The 18,388-nt window shown below is 42.4% G+C and overlaps 1 protein-coding gene across 1 annotated transcript in view; it reads left to right on the forward strand.

Annotated features, from left to right (window-relative positions):
* RYR3 (ryanodine receptor 3) overlaps nucleotides 1-18,388 on the forward strand; it is a 546,057-nt gene that overhangs the window by 300,750 nt on the left and 226,919 nt on the right. The window contains 4 exon segments of the mRNA XM_059705681.1: nucleotides 8,110-8,163; nucleotides 8,166-8,186; nucleotides 8,189-8,239; nucleotides 8,242-8,302. Coding sequence (XP_059561664.1) covers nucleotides 8,110-8,163; nucleotides 8,166-8,186; nucleotides 8,189-8,239; nucleotides 8,242-8,302 — 187 coding nt within the window.

Genomic DNA, 18,388 nt, shown 5'->3' on the forward strand with positions numbered 1-18,388 from the left:
ATTGTTGAAAGTATTACAGATGTCCCCCTTCCTCCCTGCCACCCCGGTGACACCTTCCTCCCCACTGCTGCCCCCTCCCCAGGCCTTCACCACACTATTGTCTGTGTCCATGGGTTATGCATATATGCATATAAATTCTTTGTTAATCTCTTCCTACCCACCTCCTTCCCTCTGAGATTCGTCAGTCTATTGTATGCTTCCTTGTCTTTGGAACTATTTTGTTTTTCAAAAGTTTATTTCTTTAGATTCCACGTATAAGTGAGGTCATGTGATATTTTTCTCTTCCCTACTCGCTTACTTCACCTTCCATAATAATCTCCAGGAGGGACATGAAGTTCTTGACACACATTAGATACCCAGTAAATATCACTTGCACTTCCCTCCTTGCCTGCAAAGTCCACTGTTCTCCTAAAGACCAAGCCCAGAATTCCGGGTCCCTCACTGGAGACCATAAGAGTAGCCCCATCTTAAGGGGCTAAAGAACCCAAGTCCCATGCTGAACGGGAAAGGAAGTTTCAGGGTGACATCCTGGGAGTATCCATGAGCTTTTTCTCTGTGCAGCGGGAGGCCAGTCTTAGTAGGTCTATTTCACCACGGAAGCCTGTGGATTCTCTTTCAAGTATCCGCTGTACAAATAATCCCCCTTCTCAACCCTGCCCAGCCTTCTCTACAGAATCCGAGGTCAGCTCAGCCTCTGTGTTTTCCCTCTGGGAGAAATGGTTCTTTTCTTGTCATGGCACCACTGTCCCTCTCCTGGCAGGGCCTTCATGTAGCCTTTCAGGTCTGCATTCGGAGTTGAATGTGGCTCAGAGCAGCCTAGAGTATGTTACTGGCTAGGGAGCAGTTTCACAGGAGGAGGTCACACCTACCCTGCCTTTTTAACAACGTTTTCCTTGCAAAATCAAAACAAGTAGAGGAATTTACCTTCCCAAGAGATGAGTGATAACAAGAAGTGAATGAATGGTGTGCCTCTTGATTTAACATGACTTCTGACTCATCAAGATAATGTGTCTCTATAGTCAAATTTATATAAGAGGGTCTTTATCTGTCTCCTTACTAAGATGAACCCCAGGGTACCTGTTTGTGTATCAAAGCTCACCCCATTATGACTCAGACCTTTCCAGCCCCAGTGAACCCTCTCTCTTTCCAGTTGCCTAAGTATTTGTGTTTATGTTATAATGCCAAGCTCTGCAGTGCCCAGGGCAATAGAAGTGCTGAGCATCAGTGTTCCCAGTTGCCTACATTACTCATCACAATAGACTAAAGCTGCAGTAATATATCCTTGGGTTAATCTGAAGATGTGCAGCAGATGATAAAATGGTTTTTTCCTTTATCCTAAAATGCTAGGTTAGAAATGGCCTTTCCTGGAGTTCCAGGTGGACCTGAGCCTATCAGTCAGGGGTTTCTTCAGACCAGCAAAGTCAGGGCACCTCCCAGCCTGTCTCATGGGTGGTCCCTAGGATTACTCAGAGTTCTTAATATATTGAAAAGAAAGCAGTTGAGGCAACTTAGAAACAAACTCTCTGCACCAACTCTGCTTTTCCTTGCTACAGCGTTTTCTGTCCATTGTTCTAAAAGGGGTTAAATTTATTAAACATATTTGAAAGTGACGTTTTTTGAGCACTATCAATAAAAGGACTTAATGATTTCAATAACTTAATACAGTGATTTTAAAATCACTTCCTGGACCCAGTCCTCAATGCTATGATTCTCCATATTGTTATTTCTTCCAAATATTACAAAAGACATAATATTCATACAGTGTTCTGGCAAGCTTATTCACTGCTGGCCTAGTAACTAAACAAAAACAACAACTAATAGCATTTGTTGTAGGTTCCAATGCATCAGACACTCTTCTAATCACTCTACATGGAATAATTTATTCAACATTCACAGCAACCCCACGACAGTATTATTTTTATTTGACAGATGAGGATAATTGAGTCCACAAAGGTAAGTGACTTGCTCAAGGTCACACAGTTAACAACAGAACCAAGACTCAAACCCAGGGAGTCTGGTTCTAGACACACGTCCCTTCACTGCTATTCACTACTGCCTCTTGAGTGACATATAACAATATAGCACATCAGTCATTCATTTCATCAAAAGCGTAGGAATAATAATGGTACCTTACATATAACTATTGACATAATCATGGAGGCATCACTGTACCCATTTTACAGATATAGAAGCTGATTTTTTTAGTAAAATCACAGGTCCAGTTTTCTGTAGCAGGTAAAGACTGGAGATTTATACTCAGACTCAGCCTTCTGTGTCTTCAAGATTACTCCCCACTCCATGTCACCTCATTAGAGAGCATTTGAAAGGACAAGTATCTTTTTTTAAATTTTGTTTTATTGCTTAAAATATTACAAACAGTAGTACATATGTCTCCTTTTTATTTTCCCCCTTGACCCTCCCTTGGCCTCCCTTAAACATGGGGTGCAGGGCCCTTCTGAATCATTTGGAGCCTTGAAAGCCCTCACAAGGGTAGCAGTTGCTTCCTCCAGATAGAACGGGTTTATAACACAGAATGTACAAAAGCTATATCCTGATTCCATCATTTTCTAGTTTTAAAATCTTCACACTTCTCACATTTTAAAATTAGGTGTACTTTATCAGATGACCTTTTATAACATGTATATTATATGAAATGTACTTTTTATTCAGACATACTTCCCATTATGTTGCTCTGAGTACTTGCTAAATGTATGCTTCCTATCAAGTGATTAGCAACAGACTCTCTTCAGTTTCTAGATAATATTGATCCCAACTCTGTATTCTCTACACCTATGCTTTAAAAATAGGCTCAGAGTAGGATTTGCCTACAGAGGATCTTATCGAGTGTTCTAACAGCAACTTCTCCTTGGCACCCACTCTCTTAGAATAAAAGGGTAAGAGGCAGTGTCATTTACCCCAAGGACATAATTGCTGGTCCTGGTGGTGGTTTTCAACCGAGCAAGTAAGCCAGGAAGGAGTCTCCCAGCCACTGTTCCTGGGAAAGGCCCTGGCAACTACGGTGTATCAAAGGCTAAATAAAGCTCAGAACTCTGCCTCTGATGGCATCAAAGTCCTGCGTAGGTGTAGCATCCTCATGAAAGCTACTCTTTATCGTCACTGGCCAAGGCTCAGAGTGGCATAGAAGCCAACAGTGCACTCCCAGAGTATGGGAAGAGGGGACCCTGGAGTCACAATTCAAGACAGTTAGCTTTGTCCTGGTTGAAGTTCTCAGAAAAGTAAAGGTCTTTCTAAATTATATTTTTACCCAGTAAGGATCTAGATACTTTTAAAGGTAGTTGTCCAACCTAGCGTTTCCATTAATTTCCAGTTTTCCCAAATTCACAGAAATCTCTTGGGATTTGTTCAGATGACTATAGAGATGTTTTTCTGATATTATACTGATTGAAAAAGAAACGATTGAAGCAGAAATATTTGTTTTTAATGGGAAAATAAAAAATCTCAAGAATGAGACAATGTAACAGATTTGCAGAGTTTTTATATCACAGATTCCTTTCCTGGGGGACTTGGCTGTGATAAGGAAGAAAGGATTCTGGGACCTGGGATATCTAAACTCCATGAAAGGAGCTAAGAGTACTCAGCTTTTGCCGGGGTCCAACCCCAGCAGGTCCAGGGGTTCCCAAAGGCGTAGACGGAGTCAGCGAAGAAGGAAGGACACGGAGACAGTGTTCAGTTGATCAGCAGCCTAACCAGGATCTCCAGCCAGGATCTCCAGCCAAGTTCTGGTCTGGATCTCCAGAGAGGTTCTGCTCTGGATCTCCAGCCAGGTTCTGTGTCCATGTTCTCTTGCTAGGTTCTCCAGGTTCTCCAGCCAGGTTCTGTAGCCATGTTCCCTCGCTAGGTTCTTCAGCCAGGTTCTGTCCAGGTTCTCCAGCCAGGTTCAGTCACCAGATTCTAGTCAGGTTCTCTTGCCAATTTCTGTAGTCAGGTTCAGTCCAGGATCTTTTGCCATGTTCTCTCCAGCGAAGTTCTTCTGTCTGTAGGTTCTGTGTAGGTTCTGTCTGTAGGTTCTCTCTTCTAAGTTCCGTCTTCTTCTGTCTTTTTACATCTGTATTTATACCAGTTGATTCAATCCTATCAATCTCTATTACAAAGGTTAGGGCGTTTCTTATCTCCATTCCAGGGAGTAAAGATTATGTAGCTTAAGCATGATTGTTCGTAGTTAAAGTGATTAACTACCCGCCTGGCACTTAGTTGAGGGGTTTTATTCCCTCCCTAACTTCAGGGGAAAATCCCTACCTGGGGAAGCAACCTTTCTCAGAGAGGAGACCTTGGTTAAAACATATAGTGCCAAGAAGGTGAGCAAACATATTAAGAACAGTATGCCATATATGCCAGGTCCCTTGAAACAGCAAGGATGGACCGGCTCCCGGCAAGCTTTCTTAAACGGGGAAATTGGAAAGGGGTCAAACCCACACACTCCAAGTTTGGCTTAGATTTGTTCTGTTTTAAGTAATGTTGAACTTTATTAACCAATGTCATGCCAATAAATTTAATAAACAAACAATAAATAAATAGTTGACTCTAGGGCCTGCAATGAGGAACTTGCTCCTCGTTCTCAGTACTGAAGCAAGGTGTAAAGTTACAGAAACGGGTCTGAGGCCCTCCAGGCCAATTTGCTATTTGACACTGAATTTGTTATGTGCTGGTGCGGGACAGGGAGTCCAGGTTCCAGGTTCCGGTCCAGCTTTATCCTGCATCACATCTCCTCATTAAGCCCCCATTATTGCCCACATCCCAGCGTCACCAAACTCTAGCAATTCTGCAAACACAGCAGGTCCTGTAACATCGTTTCACTCACATCATTTTATTATAATGTTGATGGAAGGGGGAAGGGGACTGATTCTCAGCTGGGGCATATCTGTGTGGAGTTTGCATGTCCTCCCCAGGTCTGTGTGGGTTTTCTCCAGGTACTCCATTTTCCTTCCAAATCCCAAAGATTGGAATAAAGGAGAAGACTTCTAGAGGTAGAGGATATCAAGTTGCCTTGGGAGCATGGGACAAGTTGACTTGAAGAAAGAAAGGTTCACTAGATAAATGAGATCAGTTTCACCATAGGCTAATAGATTTAAACAAGAGTTAAGTTCTATAGCATTTCTGGTCACAAAAGCATCAAACTTCTAAATAAGCACTTCTAAAATATTAAACATTGAAATAAATGTAAGCTATACATACGTGTAAAAAAGATGAATAAAAACAAGATCACGATTTTCCAACCCACTGTGCCAGTTCAGGGCTGCAGGTGGCCAGACATTATCCAGCAGCTCATGCACAGGTGGGACCCACCCTCCGGGGGCTCACGCCTTTCCATCTCAGGCCACTCAGACTGGGATAGTTTGGACATGTACGTTAGGTAAAATTGGTTTCTTTGTATGTCATTTCACTTAAAGTCACAGTTTTTAAGAACCTGTGGACCATGTTAAGTGAGGATTTACTATATGTCATGCACTGCTTTTGCATCAGCCATTCATTCTGTTTGGATTGCTCTTTTCTTTCCCATTTATGTAGTGAACCTTTTATTCAAGTCAACTTGATATTGTCTACCTCCAGAAGTCATCTCCTTTATTCCAGTATTTATACTGAATTGTAATTCTTTATTTGAATGTGTATTTCCCAGTAGATGATGGGGTTCTTCAGGGCAGGAACTGGCTCTTCTGTCTTTGATCCCCAACCCTAAGCACAGTATCTGGGCTCATTCCTGTTTGTGGAAAGTCAGGGGTATATACAATATGGTTTTGCCAATCACCCAAAATAACCAGAAGGGGGCATCTAATTTTATTTTATTTTTATTAAGGACTAGAGGCCCAGTGCACATTCGTGCCCTGGGTGGGGGGGTGGGGGCGGAGGGTTCCTCCACCCAACCTGCACCCTCTCACAGTCCGGAACCCCTCGGGAGATGTCCGACTGCCAACCCACAGGGAGTGGGCCTAGCTGGCAGTCGGACATCCCCCGAGGGGTCCTTAGTGCTGCCACAGAGGCAGGAGAGGCTCCCACCACTGCTGCTGCACTTGACAGCCATGAGCCTAGCTTCTTGCTGAACAGCACTCACCCTGTGGAAGCACACTGACCACCAGGGGACAGCTCCTGCGTTGAGCGTCTGCCCCCTGGTGGTCAGCGCATGTCATAGTGACTGGTCATTCTGCCTTTCCGTCAATTTGCATATTGGGGTTTTATTATAGGATAGTGTAGCTGTTTTACTATTTTAAAATCCAGTGCTTAGTTTAGAATCTATTACTAGAATAACAGTGACCACTAATAAACAGTAATCACAACAAAACATTAAATAATCAAAAGTTTAAATAGTCTAAGCTGAGACTAGAAATATTACATAGCATAGATTTATGTGTAAAATTTATAAACAACACACATCCTAAGGGGATTTTAAAGGTTACCTTTTCATGGCATAGTATAAAGCCATTAAAATTCAGTTTCTAATGATCGTTTCATTATAAATAAAATGTTTTAATCTAACCCGTAGTAAAAACAAGTTATTAAATATCCCAGTTTGGATGGAAAGTATATATATGAAAGAGTAGAAGCATTTCTTATTGAGTTACATTTTTTCCTTGTTTCTACTTTTTCTACATATCTGACAAACATATGTAATGAAATTGTCTTACTGCTGTAATCAAGAAACAAGATACATTTTATAAAATCTTCTGAGACCTCATTTTAACATCTTATTTCTGCTGCTTCATTGCAATCTTCCTCAAAACTGTAAACCTTGGGGGCGGAGGGGAGTGGTTATGATAACTTACTTATAGAACTTCCACAATGGGATGGTGTGACAGAAAAGCGAAAGGTGATTTTCTCATTAGGTCAGGAAATGACAAAATCATCTTATGAAAAATATATGCAACAACAACAAAGAAGTCACCGATATAGAGTATAAGTGACTGTTTTTCTGCCTATCTGAGGTAGAAAAATTCTTTAAAACAAATAAGCCAACTCCGCCGCATAGTGTAATGGCTAGATGGCTTTGCTGTTCTTGACTTTGATGGCTCCTGCATCCAATACTAAAGTGGCTATATCTACCCCTGTGAGGGTTTTCAAGGTTCCTAACAATTTTGAAGAGTCCTGCACCCACACTTAAGGTGTGCATCCTTCCAATTGCTCTGTAATATGATGGCATGGGGGTGAGGGTGGCAAGAGATCTTGAAGTCACAGAGGGCTGAATTCAAATTCCAAGTCCTTACCCGCTACATGAACCTGAGCCTGTGATATTACCAAAAACATCAGCTTCTACATCTGTAAAATGGGTGTAGTGATTCCCTCATGGCTGTCAATAGTTGCTTTTAAGGTACCATTATTATTCCTTCGCTTTTGATTAAATGAATGACTGATATGCTATATACCACTCAAGAGACAGTAGTGTGTAGCAGGTAAGGGGTGTGTCTAGAACGAGACTACCTGGGCTTGAGCCTTGGTTCTGCCACTTACTAACTGTGTGACCTTGGTCAAGTCACTCACCTTTATGGACGCAATTGTCCTCATCTGTCAAATGAAAATAATACTGGCGTGGGGTTGCTGTAAATGTTGAATAAATTATTCCTTATAGAGTGATTAGAAGAGAGCCTGACACAGTGTAATCAACAACAAATGCTATTGCTATTGTTTTTGTTTCTGTAATTCCAGGAATGAAATACTAGGCTAGCACTAAGTAAGCTTGCCAGAACATTATTTAGAAGAAATAGCAGACACACACACACACACACACACACACACACACACACACACACACACACACCACCCTCCACCACTACCACCTCCCAGTCTGTCCGTTATTTCAGACACCAGGCCAGAGTCTGAGCACACATTGAGCAGGTTGAATTCTTGTTTGTTCTCATTTCTGGCAGCTTGAGAGTTTCCTCTGAGATTCCTGCTGTTCAGGCTGCCCACTCATCAGCTTAGGAAGTCATTTCTCATTGTTCTTCTCACACTGTTTCAGAAAGCCAGGTTGCACTTCAAATGCAATAGCATGACCAGACCTCCTGTGTGCCATCTTACCTCCCACCTCCCCCGGGTGGCCTGTGAGTGTTTCCTCTAGACTCTAGAGTCCCACACACCTTTTTCTTGTTCTTTGCTCACCAGGCCGCATTCCCAGAGCTGTGGCCTCCATCAACCAGCATCTCCTGAAATCGGACGACGTGGTGAGCTGTTGCCTGGACCTTGGGGTGCCCAGCATCTCTTTCCGCATCAACGGGCAGCCTGTGCAGGGGATGTTTGAGAACTTCAACACCGATGGGCTCTTCTTCCCTGTGGTGAGCTTTTCAGCAGGTGTCAAGTAAGTTATGGCCGTGATCTCGTGGAGAGTAGCCGTTACCCCACCTCCCACCACTCCTATGAGCTGGACGTGTGGAAATCTCCTTCAGGGCTTCAGCACCACAAGCCAAACTCTCCCAGGAAGGGAAGAGCAATGCAAAGCCATTCCTTCACTCCATATATACTTATGGAACACATACCTCCTACCAGGGTTACAGAATGTCCTCAGATAAATAGAAAGATCAATGATATAAATCCTGTGTAGAATTACTTTAACAATTATGAATAGTATCATATGCTCATTCTAAAAAGCTTAAAAAATAAAGTCATAAATAAAACAATAAATATCACCCATGATCCCATCATTGAGCTATAATCTCTTGATATTTTGATATATTCTCTTCAAGTCTTTCATTCTACAAATATGTGTGTATATTTTTAATTGACATCCCCCTAAATCTGAAGTTTTATGTCTTGATTACTTTTCATTCAGGAGTAAGTAATGAGCCTTTTCCTGAGTCATTAAGTATCCTCTTCCAAATGATTTATATGGCCATATAATATCCTTTTGTCTGGCTCTCCCATTATATAGCCATTACTTTGTTGTTATACTTTCATGCTGATTCCATTTCATTATAAATTATTATGAACATCCTGGAGCATAGCTTTGTCTGCATTTCTATTTAGTGCCCCACGCAAGTAGGTCAAAAGGAATGAACTTTTTGAAGTCCAAGTTTATAATTATGTGGCCAATATATTTTCAGAAAGATTGTTTGAACAGTTTGGAATTTATTATCAATAATTTTGAAATCTAAAAGGCTCTGAGAAACATAAACTTTTTATGATTTATTTTACCACAAAATCTGAACTAAATTCATTTTGTGGCAAAGCTATCAGCAACAGAAATGAGGCTATGTTTAGTCTTTATTCCACATCTTGTGAATATTTACATGTTTAACTATAGAAATATTACTGTATTTTATTATGGGGTACAGCCCCCCCACCTGACTGGAGGAACTTTTTAATATATTGCATGTACCTTCTTTCTTTCTTTAAATCTAAAAAATTCTGCAGTCTAATACACAACTCCAGACTTTTCATATAAGTAAAGGATTGGGTCATAGTATCACTTAAAGCAACATAAGGGAACACCCAACTGAATGGATCCTCGTGAACTTTTTCTGTTATTGGTTATTTTTCATCTTTGCTAACTTGAGACAGTTGTATCTTAAAGTCTTCATTTTCTATTTGATTAGCAATGTGGTTGAGTTTGTTTATGCTTACTGTTTTTATGTATTATTTTAACCCAATATCTTTGTTAATTTTGTGTTTTCTGCCTTTCTGGTATTAATTTTGGAACAATTTTTTACATATATTAAGTCTGTTAAACTCTTGCCTTATAGTTTTCAAATATTCTTAGTTTGTGATTTACTTTTGAATACATAATTTTTCTATTTTCTTTTTCCCTTTTACAAAAGTAATGTAAGTCAAAGAAAATAGCAAGACCCCATAATCATACCACCAGAGATAGTCACATTACCCTTTTATTTATGCATCTCAATATTTTTACATTAAATTGGACTTGTACTACTCATGCTGATTGTCTACATACTATTGCTAACTATTGTGTTCATTGCGCTCCCTCTTCTTTGCACTATTTGGATGCTGTATTAATTATTTTAGTCTGACATTACATCTTAACATCTGGAAGGCAAGATCCCAACTTAACTCTTTTTTCCCAAAATTTTCTTAGCCATCTTGCTTCCTGCCTCTTAAGGAGATCATCATCAGCTGAGCAGGAAACTAGTTAGGATCACTGTGGTGTCCATGGAAACCATTGGAAAGGGCCATGAGAGGAGGAGAGTTGTGCAGAGCAGAGCTTTTTGTGGGACCACAAAAAAAGCCATCACAGAGCTCCCAGCACCCAAGTGATGGGATTTCCAGAGTGACAGCCCTGTGATAGGCTCAGCACCTCCTGTGGACGGATAAATCAAGATATGTTCACATATTTATAATAGAGGATAAAAATTCTGTCCTGTTTCCAGTAAATAAACTATTTAGGAATAAAACATTAATTTTTGGAAATGATATTCAACCTTTAGAAATTGACACAGATTTGCAAGCATGCACAGCATATACAGTAATGTATGTTTGCAAACACACCTAGTGGCACAATATCCACGTATTTACCCACAAATCCACACATGCATATTTATAAGCATAGTCATATAGATGTGTATAATGTATTGAAATCAAACATTATCATTGCTAGGTATTCTTGTAAGAAATGGAGGACCACTACAGTAAAAGTGTACTAGGTTTGTAAATTTACTTATCACCGGCTTTAGCAAGAGGATTATACATTAGCCCCAGGGACTAAATTCTAAAAGTCGGGAGTTCTTTCCTGTGTTTCTCTGTGCGGATGATATTTCCATGAGAATTTCATGCCAATTCTCCCTTCATATGTGTGGTGTGACATATAATTCCTCATCGGTATCCTTAGGAGCAGGTAGAAAACAAGGAGCATATTAAAAGATATAGGCACTATAAGCACAAAGAAGCTGAATGGACAAAGACCCCCTGGCAGCTGGGGGAAACCAGTGTAAAGCCCCATTGCTCACCTTCCCACTCCATTCCCCAAGAATAAAGAGAATGAATAGAAATCTAAATACTAGGTAAGAGCGTTTGGCCATCCACCTGTTGACTCAGTGCCTTCTTCTGGAGGAACTGCTCACTCTGAGCCGTCAGTGCCCAGGCCGGCATTTGCCTGGTGATTGATGGCTATGGTCACCCAGCGCCAGTGCCCCTCCCATCTTTATCTTCGCCACATCCCATCTACTGGGTTTTGCTTCCCATCTGAGAGAAACACTTAGCTAGAAGTCAAATCTTTCCAGAGGGTTCTTTTCCAGTCTGCTGGTTAATGGACTTTTCTGAATATTTTGTGCTTAGAGAATAGTACATCTGATCTTGCCTGCTGCATAATGATTTTTAATCATTAACTCATCCATCTAATCTCCCTCAGAGCTATGAGATAGGAGATAGGACTTTTAAACGTGTGTGTTTTGGGTGTGTGTGTGGCAGGGGAGGGGGGAGTTTAAAAACTCTTCTCTTGGCAAGGAACTGCAGCTAACAGGTGAAGAAGTAGGTGACTGATAGGTATCCACCTGTAGATCTTTCTAGCAGCTTGTCTCTCGGTCAGCAGATCATGCAGCTTTCTCCATGCACGGGAGAGAGAGAAGCAGAGTTCCCAGATGAGAAACATGAGATGGCTCACCCATTTATAAGGCACAGCTGCTGAGAGTATTTAAGAAACTGAACTGTGCAAATGTGCTGACTTGAAAAGCTAACACCTTAGCTATGAGAGCTTCTTGCTTATTGCAACTCAGCAAGCTCCAGTGGGATGCCAGGGGCTTGATGTCTCTCAAGCCTCCTTTTCTGTCAGGAAAATATCACCCCTGAGATGTTCCTGTCTTTGGTTCTAAGAACATGATATGATCTGAGAAGAGATGGATCGCAGTTGGCCTGCGTTCTTGGGAAATACCTTTCGCCGAAGTACATCCAATCCATCACATGGTGTCACTGGTCAGGGTCAGTGCTGGTCCTGTGTCAGTTTATTTTCACTCATGAGCAAATGGGATCGATGGCCTAATACTGACTGTCACATCAGCTGGTGAGGTGTGATTTGTACTGAAACACAGTAGTTCCCCCTCTACTGCTTACTGCTTTAGTTCACTTGTGCAGCGAGCTAGAAAGAGAAACCAGGATCTTAACTCCAAGTTAAAAGATCTTACTGAAAATAAATCTATACTAATAAAAGGGTAATATGCTAATTAGACCGGACATCTTCTATAGACCTTCCAAATGTCCTCCAAACAAAGCCATGGTGGCAGGGCCAAGGCAGAGGAAGTTAGGGGCACTCAGGCTGGCAAGGGAGAGCAGTTAGGGGGATCAGGCCAGCAAGGGAGAGCAGTTAGGGGGATCAGGCCAGCAGGGGAGAGCAGTTATTGGGCCTAAACCAGCAGTCAAACATCCCCCGAGGGGTCCTGGATTGAAAAGGGTGCAGGCCTGGCTGAGGGAACCCCTACCCCCCATGCATGAATTTCATGCACTTGGCCTCTAGTGTGTTTAATAATAAAATTGAAAACAAATTATTGTTTTTACCCAATAGAGTAGAATTTTGTCTGTTATGTAGTGTCTCTCCTGGCAAGGTGCAAGACTATGCCCTTTGAGAGAAAGATTCTTCTCCCATCAGAGAAGAACTTAGAAATTTCCTCAATTTTAACTTCTCTGTTGCTTCTAAATTAGATGTCTCCTTTACGGCCTCATTGCCTCCTATTTAATAGTCTTTACTGAGGTTGAAGTCTTGTCGTGGTGACCCCACATTACTTTGTAACTAGAGGCCTGGTGCATGAAATTCATGCACTGGGGCGGGGGGGGGGGTATTCCTCTGCCCAGCCTGCACCATCTGGGATCCCTCTCATGATCTGGGTCTACTGGCTCCCAACCCCTTAGCTGCCTGCCTGCCTGATTGCCCCTAACTGCTTCTGCCTGCCTGCCTGATCACCCCCTAACCACTCCCCTGCTAGCCTGATCGACACCTAACTGCTCCCCTGCCGACCTGATTACCCCCAATTGCCCTCCCCTGCTGGCCTGGTTGCCCCCAACTTCCCTCCCCTCCCAGCACTATTGCCCCCAACTGCCCTCACCTGCTGGCCCGATCACCCCCAACTGCCCTCCCCTGCCAGCCTAGTTGCCCCCAACTGCCCTCCCCTGCAGGCCTGGTCACCCCCAACTGCCTTCGCCTATCAGCCTGGTCCTCCCCAACTGCCCTCCCCTGCCGGCCATCTTGTGACCACATGTGGGCGGCCATCCTGTGCCCACATGGGGGCAGCCATCTTGTGCGAGGGTGTTATGGTCAATTTGCATATTACCTCTTTATTATATAGGATTACAAACTATCTTGTTAATAACAACACCTGGTTAGGATGTCCCTGCCAGCAGTCATCAAAAAGCAAAAATCTTCTCAATTAGATTTACCCACAGTGAAGTCAAAGGCAGCATGAGTAGTTACAAAATCCACACATCAATATGTACTCTCTTCTTTTATGAATATGCCTTCTTAGCTTTCTTCCTGGTGTGATTTGTGGCTGGTGTGATTAGTTTAGCAGGGCTTCAGTGTAACAGCCTTGTCCATTAGAGGACAGAATTTGGGATGAGGCATATGTACTTTGGAGCCCACCCAAAAGGTTCAACTACTTAGATTCCAGAAAATTGTTATTAAAAGGTAGTATGACCCTACCAAATGGCATCATGGCATGACCCACCTGGGGAGCATTATGCAGAAGCTGAGGATATAGTGAAATTTGGGCACTACATTTTGTTTTGCAGAAAATTGATGAATTAATCACTGTAGTAGAGTGATTTTCAACTAGTGTGCCATAAGAATTTTAAAACATGCAATACCTGACTATTTAGTGAGGGGAAGTGACCTCTTTTCCCTTAGATTGTCAAATTAAAAAATGACAACAGCCAACACAACAATAGCTCTCCAGTGTGAATGAATCAAAATTATACCTGCTTTTATGTCAGATCAGCAAAAAATATAATACATTTTTGGTGTGCTGCAGAATTTTAATAATTAGTTTGTGTGCCATGAGATGAGAAAGGTTGAAAATTGCTGCTGTAGTAGAATATATGTTATATCTATAAATTCCCCATAGATTATGTTATCATCTTACATAACTCTTTACCAGCCCTTGCTAATTTATAAAAACAACAATATCCAAAGATGGTTGGTGTTTGCAGTTGCTGTTTGTTTTCCCTTGGTATCTACGGACTTGGCTGAAACTCAGGTAACCAACAGCTTAGTTATTTCCAGCTTGCTGTGGTCCATGCTGTGGAAATTATTGCTGAGATAAATATACTTCTGTGACGAACATGATGAGCACTGGCTGGGTTGCCCTGGGCTTTCATCGAACACTGGCCAGGAAGAAATATGAATGTGGGAATGTACATAACTCAGATTTGTCTCCTGTCTAAGCAATATGGACTAAAGAAGCCATTATGAAATCATGAGTTGAATTCAGGTCAACAAAAGCTTGCTAAGCCTTTCTCCTCTTAACCACAGCCTGCATCCTTTTGTTCTTTGGGACACCATCCCAACTCTCTGGGAGGGACTCAGTAGTAGGTAAGAGTAACTAAGACTAAAGTGTCTTCACGTGATTGCTAGCTGTGAATAAGGAAAATAGTCCTTTCTGAGCACAGCAAAGCTTTGATTTTTACTGTATTTTTTGTATTCATGGGTGAGTCTTTCAAATCTGGATATTTGCAATAGGTATTCTCATCTCTTCTGCAAACTGGCAGGTAAAAATGCACAAATCTCAAAAGATGAAAATGCTCATGAGGATTTTTCAATACAATTTGCTCTATTTTCAAAATCCGTCAAGTAAATAGAAAATTCTTCCACACATCCCGAAACTTCAGTACTCCCAGGTGGCCATTACCGCAGCTATTGCTCATTCTGAGATGGAGGATCTGAGGACACAATTGCTTACTGTAATCACTTTAGGAAGAAAAACCTTTGAGAGCTGATGGAGTGTCTGAGCCATGGGAAGGACCCCAGAAGATGACACAAGTGCTTTAGTGGAAGAGATCAAATTGATTAATGAAATTGATTTTACAATCCATTAATGCAGAGAAAAATCTAAGGATAAAGAAAACTAATTTTAATTAAGAACTCTATTCTTAAATTATCTTTTTTAAAACTTTGACCTTTTCTGTGAAGCTGGGAGAGTCCATGGAACCCAAGGAGCAGGGAAGCATACACCTAAAAGAGAGAGACTTACATTCTGTTTGGAAACTTCTCATTTATGAATGAGGCAAAGGATATCAAAGACAAACATTGAGTGCCAGATAATGGATGTATTGACAGGAGTAGATAGGTGGGTGTAACTTGGTTGTTTCTCCTTCTACCCTTCAAACCCTTGCTCTGGACTCCTTGGGTTCTTGGTCAGAGTCTGCATCCTTATTATTCCTTTTAAGAACAAGAACAATCTTGTCAGTAATTTAAAAGCTCCATGTATGTGGACATAAAAACTCCCGATTTGTACCCAGTTTGAGCTGTCCCCCTCTTGGCCAGAGGTTTGAGGACGACCTTTTGTCCCTGTTGGTTCAGCTCCTCCCAGTTAGCCAGCCCCTCCCTGTTTCAGAACCTCTAGAGCTGAGCCCAGGGGGTGAGATGGCTGAGGGAAGGGCTGGTCTGGAGTTGATGAGGCTGTCACGTGGTATCAGACCTTTGTGTAGCAGCTGTGCAATGGCTGCCTCTTTCCCTTTTGGGGCCTTCTGTAGTTTTCTTGAAGGGCCTCGGGCTGGAAGCCTCTGACACAGGCAATTCTTTTGACACAAGCTTTGCACTTGTGTTGGCTGCTCCCCCTGGCTCCAAACCTCCCTCTACATTTTCCCAGGCCTCCCACCTCCTGAGCCCCTGGGTTTCTGATCTCTATTCAGTTATTTGCCTTTCTGGAGATGGCTGACAGCTGGCTCATTTGAATTCTCTGGCCTTCCAGAAGCACACTCCTTGGCACCATCTCTCTCTCTCTCTCTCTCTCTCTCTCTCTCTCTCTCTCTCTCTCTCTCCCCTCTCCCCTTCTCTCTCTCTCTCCCATGAGCTCTCTCTCTCCCTTCCATCCTCCCATCCTCTCTCTCCCCACCCCTAGCCCTATCACAGGTAAATGTGTCCCTTACTAAACCTCAGGAACCAATTGTGAAGTTCTGAGTAGGTCCTTGAAGCCCTTACCCTTCCACTTCAGATGGGAGGGAACCCCTACCTCCTTTTCTCCCTGACAGTTCTCTTCATGTGAATTCCTTACCTTGCTTATCTCTCTGGAGGTGCACAGTGAGCTGAAGCTAACAGAACTGGGAGCTCCTCTGTAGTTGATCCAGCACCTCACTCCAGGATGTGAAAAAATTGGCATTCGCTCAATTGTCCTCCTTTGGGAGCTCTGCTAAAACTCTGATACAGAGGGTAGCCCATCCTAATATCCTCAAATAAAGTGGATTTCAGCCATTTCATTCCTTTCCTTTGATTATTTCCTATATCTCATCCCTAGTTCTTTTCTTCAACCTGGTCAGTCTGGATTTCCCTGAACGAGCAAGTGAGTGAGTGAGGAGGAGGAGGACCCCCAATAGTGGTGGCGACTTGTTGGAGCCCATCCCACAGTCTCTGGGCAGCTCCTCATGGGCTGCGAGGGAAGGAGCCACAGGCAGTGGGTGTGCCTGGAGCCAGCTCCTGTCCAGTCCCACCTGCTGGGAGCTGGGCTCCCGTCTGACAGGCTTTGGAAGCAACCCAAGACCAATCCTGCCACCCACTGAAGCATAGCATTATGGCTTGGAAGACGATGCTTCAGCAAGCAGTAAACACTGATTACTGGCTATGTAAATTTTTCATTTTACAGTCTGTGTGGCCATTACAGGAGATAAGATTAAGATTTATCTTCATTATTGTTCTCCTTTTAATAACTGAATATACATGCAGAAAGTATTGTTCTCCTTACTGCTACATGGAACTCCACCTTTCTTGATTTGTTATCTTTCCAGAAGAGGACAGCCGATTTTAAAATGTAAGAGAAATTTTAAAATGAAACAGAACTGGCAAGAGAACTCAAGAATAATTAAGTTCCAAGTAACAAAGAACGCACTTGCCGTACAAGCTCCCAGCTCAGCCTCTCACAGGAAGGATGCTCAATGAGGAAAGGCAAAAAAATCCCACACTCATTCTTTGCTCTGAAAGATCCCGTTTTACCCCATAGTTTCCACAAGTCAGGAACACAGTCTGTTCTGTTACGGATGGATTGGGAAGTTCTCAACAAATGGATGCAAGGCTTAGTCATTATTTCCTGAAGGTTAACAAAATTAGTAACACTGCAGGCTAATGACTCAATTTTGTTTTAATGTCATTGTTCATATTCTTAATATATGTAGATCATGCCCTGTTGCATAACATTTAATGTAGGAACATTTGCAAGGGATAATTGTGGTGCTGACTCTGTAACATTGTGGTTTAATACATTAAAACGGGAAAGTGGGAGGATTCATATTTCTATAATTAATCTTAAAATACTGTTGGGATAAAGAATGTATTTGTGTTGGAAAGGAAAAAACCTTAAGGTCTCTCACTTGGGGAGGTTTGTATTTTCCATTTTCACAGTCAGGCTATGTCCACAGTCACAGTGACTCAGCCCACACTGTGACTTCGCTTGCAAGGCCGCCCTGCCAGAATGAAGGAAGTGATGCCTAGTGGGGAGTGTTGCTGTGAGAGTTTTGCTGGGTCGCAGTCCTTCCTCTGTGTACCTCACCTCGCTTCACACACACATGCCCACTCCATCCACAATTCCTAACATTCCTAATTCCCTCCCCCTAAAGTGGGATGTGGCTGCTTATTTCCATGTTGGCCATCACTACCCCTGTCCAACCCATCCTCATCTATTCACTGTGACTAGATGGGTGTCAGGTGCCTGCAATTGCCTTCAAATTGTTCCCCAGGCCTGTCTACATAGAGCAACCTAAAAATTTTTATCTTTTCTTAAAATCCCTCAGAAGCTTCCCACCTGGAAGAAAATCTCAAGTCCTTCTCCTGGCTCACAGACCCTGCCTGGTCTAGCCCTGCCGCCTCCCACCTCATCTTCTGCCCCTCGGGTGCTCCGTGTTCCCATGACACCACCTCTACCCAAGCTCTGTCTACCTTGGGGCCTTTGCACATGTTGTTTTTTCTGCCTGTAATGCTCTTCCTCTAGATTTTGAACTCATTAGCTTCCCCTTAATCCTAGGGGTTAACTTATATGTCTCCTCCTCAGAGATGCCTTCCTTGACTCCAATCTAGGGGCAACTCTCTTCCCCAACTTATTTTGTCTCCCTCTTTATCCCCTCACTGGATGTCTCCCAATCAGCATTTAGACCCATTGGTCTAGTTCAGTGGTCGGCAAACTCATTAGTCAACAGAGCCAAATATCAACAGTACAACGATTGAAATTTCTTTTGAGAGCCAAATTTTTTAAACTTAAACTATATAGGTAGGTACATTGTTATTAACTTAATTAGGGTACTCCTAAGG

This window comes from Myotis daubentonii, chromosome 1 (assembly GCF_963259705.1).
Source record: "Myotis daubentonii chromosome 1, mMyoDau2.1, whole genome shotgun sequence".
Classification (NCBI taxonomy): domain Eukaryota; kingdom Metazoa; phylum Chordata; class Mammalia; order Chiroptera; family Vespertilionidae; genus Myotis; species Myotis daubentonii.